At 52.3% G+C, this 6504-nt stretch overlaps 1 protein-coding gene across 2 annotated transcripts in view; it reads left to right on the top strand.

The window, feature by feature from the left end:
* The window catches only part of CREB3L1 (cAMP responsive element binding protein 3 like 1), a 34975-nt gene that overhangs the window by 14316 nt on the left and 14155 nt on the right, over positions 1-6504 (top strand). Inside the window, exons 1-2 of one of the 2 annotated variants that reach the window (XM_029914814.1) lie at positions 841-905; positions 4848-5076. In XM_029914814.1, the coding sequence (XP_029770674.1) occupies positions 4884-5076 (193 nt within the window). In that variant the 5' untranslated portion in view covers positions 841-905; positions 4848-4883. Of the gene's footprint in view, positions 1-840; positions 906-4847; positions 5077-6504 lie in introns of those variants that run through there. The other variant, XM_029914813.1, reaches the window with a different exon arrangement.

Below are 6504 nucleotides of genomic sequence, written 5' to 3'. Positions count from 1 at the left end.
TCGGGTGGGCCCAGCGGGGGGGGAAGGGAAGGGGGAAATGTGAGAGGACTCTCCTCCCATCTCTCTCCAGAGCTCACTCTCTCGGAAGGAATGTCCGGGCTTGGGATTCCCCCCCACTCCTTATCCCACAGCTCAGCCTGGACCCACTCCGCTCTCCTCCCCTCTTTCCCCAAGCACAGACTGAATCAGTGCGGGGCAGGGGGAGAGGCAGAAGTCAGGGACTAGGGGTGCAGGCGCCACGGGTCTAGAGGCCAAGGGAAGTGAGTGCTCTGAGGCTCCCCCAAGTCGAGGCAGACAGCTGCACCCCCAGAGCTTTTCCATCCCTCTGTATTGACCCCAGTGGGGGAATTACGGGAGGGGAACTGAGATTAGCGTCAGTTGGTCCTATTACTGCCTCCAGGAGCGTCCCCACTCTCCAAGACCGGGGACCGAGACCCCTTGGCTGCATCAGGACGTCGGAGGAGACCCTCCCTCTCCACTTCCCCCTACTCGCCGCACGGGGTCAGGAGCCGTGCACCTGATAAGGGTCTTGGGACAGCGGGGCTGCTGGGCCCACCTGGAAGCCGCGAGGGGCCATCCCTGCGTCTGCCCCAAGCGCAGAGAGGAACCTTGAGCCCGACCTCGCACGGCCGGCCCTTCCCACGCCCCGGCACTCTGCGAAGCACAGAACCCTCCCTCGCCTGCGCCCCGCCGCCGCCGGCGGCCCGCAGCCTCCTCCCATTGGCCAGGAGCTCCGCGGGTTCCACCAATGAGTGTTCCGGACTCCGGCGCGGGGCGGCCCCACAGCGCGCCAGCCGTAACTTCAGGCTGGTTGCGAGCGGCCAGTGGGACCTGGTCCTCCTTTATTTAAATTTAAAGGGCAGGCGCCTGAGACCTAGCTCCCGGAGGGGGTGCCGCCGGGAGAGGTATGCGCGGGGCTGCCAGCCGGAAAGCGCGATACCTCTCCTCCAAGAGGGAGGAACAGAGAAAGGAGCCGGGGCCGACTGCGCGTGGCCTCCGAGAAGGAGCTTGTATTGGCATGATTGTAGGAAAAAGTCTTTAACGAGGAGGGAAACAAATCATAATATTTCCTTCTCTGGCTTCCCATTCCCGTTGCCTGGCAAGGCACCCCAGAACGCTCAGTCCCCTCCCCCATAGAACTTTATCCCCCCTCTGTAAGGGTTGACCCACGACCCTCTGTCGTTCATAAATTTAACCCTCCTCCCTCCTCCGGAGCAATAATTTCCTTTAGATAGCCCAAAACCTCAGCTTTTAGCGTGTGAACTGGGGGTAGAGCTGGGTGTGGTTGGGGGAGACGTGGACATGCTGGAGCTGAGGAGGCCTGCCGTCCCCAGAGGGGGCTTGAACCCATCCCTCAACGTCGTCAACTCATTGTGTGACCTTGGATAGGTGGCTTTCTCTCTCCGGGACCTCAGGTTCCTCATTGGCAAACAGGGGTGGGAATGGGGGGGGGGGGGGGGGGGGGGGGGGGGGGGGGGGGGCGGTGAGGGCCATGGGCTTTCTCCAGCCCCTTCGGCCTCTAATGTATTGATGATATAAACCACCCATAACTGAGCTGCCTTGAGAGACCAAGGCACCAGATAGAAGTAAGCCCACAAAACTCTCTAAAGGGAGTCCCTTTTCTGGCATGCTCCTCTGAGCAGGAAGTTGGCCTGGAGGTGAGGAGACATGCCCACCGTTCCTACCAGAGTTCTGACCATCACACAAGGAAGCCCTGAGCAAAGAGGACCGAGTTTTCTGAGTGTCCACTCCCACCCTGCCTGCCCCTTGGCCGCCCTCCCCTTCTACTCGGCTCCCACTCTCTGGAAGCTGCATCCTGTTAGGCCTTGGCTGCTGTTTCCAGCAGGTGGGGTAGGGGCTGCTCACAAAAGGGTGCCTGCTAAACGCCGTGAGCAGGTTCCTGTGGGCACCCCAAAAGGGGTCTCTGAGAAGGACCTGGCTCATCCTGCCTGGAGCCAAGGCCTTCAGGGACCCCAGCCCAGACTGGAGGAAGGATTTCTCCTCTCCCAGGCCCCAGGAAAGGGTTTGGCAAACCCTTATCGCCTGAGAAGCAGCTGCTGGAGAAATACCTTAGCCACTGACTCACTGCTGTCCCTTCTTCAGAACCCCCTCCCACTGGGCCCCACACCAGGCCTTTGAGAGACCCTGAAAGAGTGAGCAGGGGCAAAGCTCCCCCAGCCGGGCTGGCCCAGGCCCTGCAGAGGGTATAGCTAGCACAGTCCTGCCCGAGGCTGGCTGGCTGGCTGGCTGGCTGGCTGGTCAGAGGGAGTGAGGAGGGGATGCCTGTAAAAGGATTAGTGTAGGATCTTGGGTATTCTTAGAGACGTGATTAGCTGATGCTTCTGAGCTCCTGGTACTGTCTTACCCAAGCACTGATGGATAAAAGACCTAATGACAGCATTGCCCTCTGGGGTACAAGGACCTGTCCCTCCACCAATGGTTATCATGGGCCAGATGCTAGGATCCGGCAGGGGAACCAGATACAGACCCTGCCTCAGAGAGTTTTGACAAACAGGCAATTCTTGAACAGAGGAATGTCTGCTACAGTTGGGGAAGGGCTGAGCAATGAGGCATTGTGGACACTTTCCTGTTGTACTGGACTCCCTGGGCCTCAGTTTCCTTATCTGTCAAGTGCAAATATACAGCTTCCTTATCTCACTGAGTAATTGTGAGGATCAAATAAAACCATGCACATGAAAGCACTCTGAAAGATTAAAATCACAACAAGACGGTAGGGTGATGATAAGTTCTGGCAAACTGGGAAAAGCGGAGAGTACCTGAGTCAATAATTTTCCACATTCACTTTGTTCTTGATTCTCTGATCATTCTTCAGCTCAGCTCAGGCCTGGAGTTAGGCTTTTAGAACTGCAGTTTTCTTACTAATCATGGCTAACAACCATTGAGTACTCACTACATACGAGGCACCATTTTGTTACTCCTATTCCCTGCATGTGTGTTCTATGCATAACTGTTATGTGGACTTACTCATATTACCCTTATAATCCTATAAGGTGATTACTAAGCAGCCAACAAATAGTAGATCATCATGACAACACTACTAAGTAGGAACTATTATTTCCCCTCTACAGATAGGGAAACTGAGGCACCGAGAAGTGAATAACTTAGCCAGTCATGGGGCTAGGAATCAAAAACAAGTCCATCTGACTGCACAGATGGTCATGTGGCTCTTTGCCTTATTCTCCGAGGGCTTCTCTGTTCACCCCTTCGGGACTGACGCAGGCTTTGAGGGTTCCACGCCAGGCAGAGCCAACAGCTCCAGACCTTGAACCAGTCCCCCAGAAGCCAGTCACCATTCACCAGGTGGGATGCCAGGGCCTGAAGCAACCCCTTCCCACCATCTCTTCCAACCCACCAGCAAATTCATTCAGTCAGTGAATAATGAACAGCAGTAGCATTTCCTTACGTGTTTATACGTCTTTAGAGAGAAAATATTCACCTACTATGAACCAGCCACTAGGTGCTTTATAAATAATAAGAGGCAATGTTTGTTGAGTAACTATTATGTACCAGGGGCCATTATAAGTGCTTTATGTGTATTAATTTAATCCTTACCACAATCCTAACAAACGATTATCAGCCTCACTGTACAGAGGATATGAAACAGAGAGAGGTTAATTAACTTTCCCAAGATCTCAGAGATGACTATTTTTCAGACTTTTTTGTTTTTGAGAAATAAATCTCAGTTCATTACCGAGTACCTGTACACACACAGACCAGATGAAAACCTCACAGGTATTTAACTTCACTGTGTGCAGTGCACTCTGATTTTTTTCTACTCTGTTTTTTCGGTTTTATTTTTTCTTCGATCCTGGTCGTGACCTACTAAGTTGATTTCACAACCCATTAGTGAGTCACCACCCACAGTTTGAACAGCACTGAGTCACAGCTAGAAATATCAAGGCCAGGATTCGAACCCAAGTAACATGGCTTCAGAGTCTAATCTCTTGGCATAAAGAAAGAATGTCTTGGGGGCGCCTGGGTGGCTCAAGTCAGTTAAGTGTCAGACTTCAGCCCAGCTCATGATCTCATGGTTTATGAGTTTGAGCCCCATGGCCGGGATCTGTGCTGACAGCAGGGAGCCTGCTTCAGATCCTCTGCCGCCCTCTCTCTAACCCTCCTCTGCTCGTGCTCTTGCTCTCTCTCCCCCAGAAATAAATAAATCTTAAAATTTTAAGAAAGAAAAAAAAAGAAAGAATGTCTTGGAAAGGGGAATGTCTGGAGGCATGAGGACAGGTGGGGCTGTGCTAATGAGGGGAGTAGAAGCCTTGCTAATCCCACCACCTTGCACTCCAGCAAAAAGATAGTACAAAAATCACTAATGTTGTCTTTGGGTTGCAAACTTGCTGGCATAGGCACACGTTCTTCACTTAGACTTCCCATGAAGTAGGGTGGGCGGAGAAGCAGACTCAAGCAGTCTGAGTGATGGAGCCAAGGTCACAGAGCCAGAACTACAGCAGGGTATCCAGTCACCTGGCTCAGGGTGCTTTTGCGCCCCCCCCACAGCTCACTCTTGAGAATGATGATGGTGAGGCTGGAGGTGGCAGTGGAGATGGTGGTGGTGAGGGTTAATGGTGGTGGTGAGGGTTAAGCGGTAACAGTGGTGACAGTCATGATAGAAATGGTAATCGCTGGTCCTGAGGATGTGGCTAGTGGAGAGGTTGGTGGTTATGGCGGTGGTATTAACGATGGCAGGAAGAATAAAGGGGACGTTGCACTGACAGTGGCGATGGTGGCAGGCCTGGGGGTGGGGGGAGGCCAACACAGCTGCATCTGCGCCCCTTTCCCAAGCTAAGCTGACTGTCCCTGCTTCCCCCCTCCTTCTCTAGCATTTCCCTGAGCACCTGGACCACTTCGCGGAGAACATGGAGGACTTCTCTAATGACCTGTTCAGCAGTTTCTTTGATGACCCTGTGCTGGACGAGAAGAGCCCTCTACTGGACATGGAACTGGACTCCCCCACACCAGGCATCCAGGCTGAGCATAGCTACTCCCTGAGCGGTGACTCGGCGCCTCAGAGCCCCCTCGTGCCCATCAAGATGGAGGACACCACCCAAGGTGAGTAAGAGTAGAAGGACCTGAGGACAGACAGCCCGGCCCAGGAAGCAAGGAAGCTTTTGAGGGGGCAGAGGGGGGCACTGCAGGCTAAGACTCCCAGAGGCACCCAGGGGAGCCACCCACAAACACCTGGCAGAGGAGTCCCACCTCCTGCCTTTTCATTCTCCCTCATATCAAACCCAGACAGGGAATTCTCAAAAGAGTGTCTTGCTGATCAGTTGTGAGCAAAGGGTGGTTCCTGGACCAGCAGCATCACCTGGGAACCTGTTGGGAACGCAGATTCTCAGTCCACACAGACTTGCTGGATCAGAAACCATGTGGGTAGGGCCCTGCCTTCCAGGTGATTCTGATGCATGCTTGGGTTTGAGAACCACTGACTTAGAGCAAACATTGGGGGGGGGGGGCAAAACCATAAATGTGGACAAGTTTCTGAGACTCTGGAACCTTGGCACCCCTCATACTGCACTGTCCTCTGAAATGCTGCCCAGGAGAGATGCCCGCACCCTAGTTTTATTCCCAAAGGTCGAGTTCTCTAAAGCTCCCCTCCAAACAACCCCTCCCCCCAACAGCCTTTTTAAGCAAAAGGCCCTTTGAGTCTCTCCTCTCTGGTAATCAACATTAGAGAACCCCAGACTACGCCCCACCTAGAAATGGCCCCTTTGGGTGTTTCCTCAAATACAGGTGGTCCTGGCCCTGTCCCATTTGGCTAGGTGATCGTGGATACATCTCTTAGCCTCTATAAAGCCTCAGTTGCTTCATCTATGAATGGGAATAACAATAAATATTTCTGTAGTACTGTGTGGTTTACAAAGTAACTTCATGTTAATTATCTCATTTGTTTCTCACAACCCATCAATCACTTTTTATCATAATTACCATTTGATCGGAAAGATGAGGCTTCAGGAAAGCTGAATTGTTTGTGTCACAAACACAATAAAATGCATAGTAGGGACTTGGGAGCAAGGAAGCTTCTTGATGCTAAACCTCACACCCTTGCCACCATCACATTTTCCTGGCTCAAGGGCCAGCAGAGGGGACTGGGTTTGAACCCAAACAGGCTTTGGTGTTCATCCTGATGCCTCCACTAGCTGCTGTGTGATCTTGAGCAAGTTGCTTAATCTCTCTGGGCCTGTTTCCTCAATTATAAAATGAAGATAATATACGTGCCTTAAGAATTCTGGTTGGGGGGCCGGGACTTGTATGGCTCAGTCAGTTGAGTATGGTTGATTCCAGCTCAAGTGGTGAGCTCTTGGTTCTTGGGATCGAGCCCCAAGTCAGCTCTGCAGATTCTGCTTGGGATTCTCTCTCCCTCTCTCTGACCATCCCCTGCTTTCTTGTGCTCTCTCACTCTCTCTCTCTTTCTCAAAATAAATAAATAATAATTTTAAAAAAAGATCGCTGGCCAGAATTTTAAAACATACATACATA

Source organism: Suricata suricatta, chromosome 11 (genome assembly GCF_006229205.1).
Source record: "Suricata suricatta isolate VVHF042 chromosome 11, meerkat_22Aug2017_6uvM2_HiC, whole genome shotgun sequence".
NCBI lineage: Eukaryota > Metazoa > Chordata > Mammalia > Carnivora > Herpestidae > Suricata > Suricata suricatta.
Note: the sequence above shows the minus strand (reverse complement) of the source record. Positions and strands in the feature narration are given on the sequence as shown.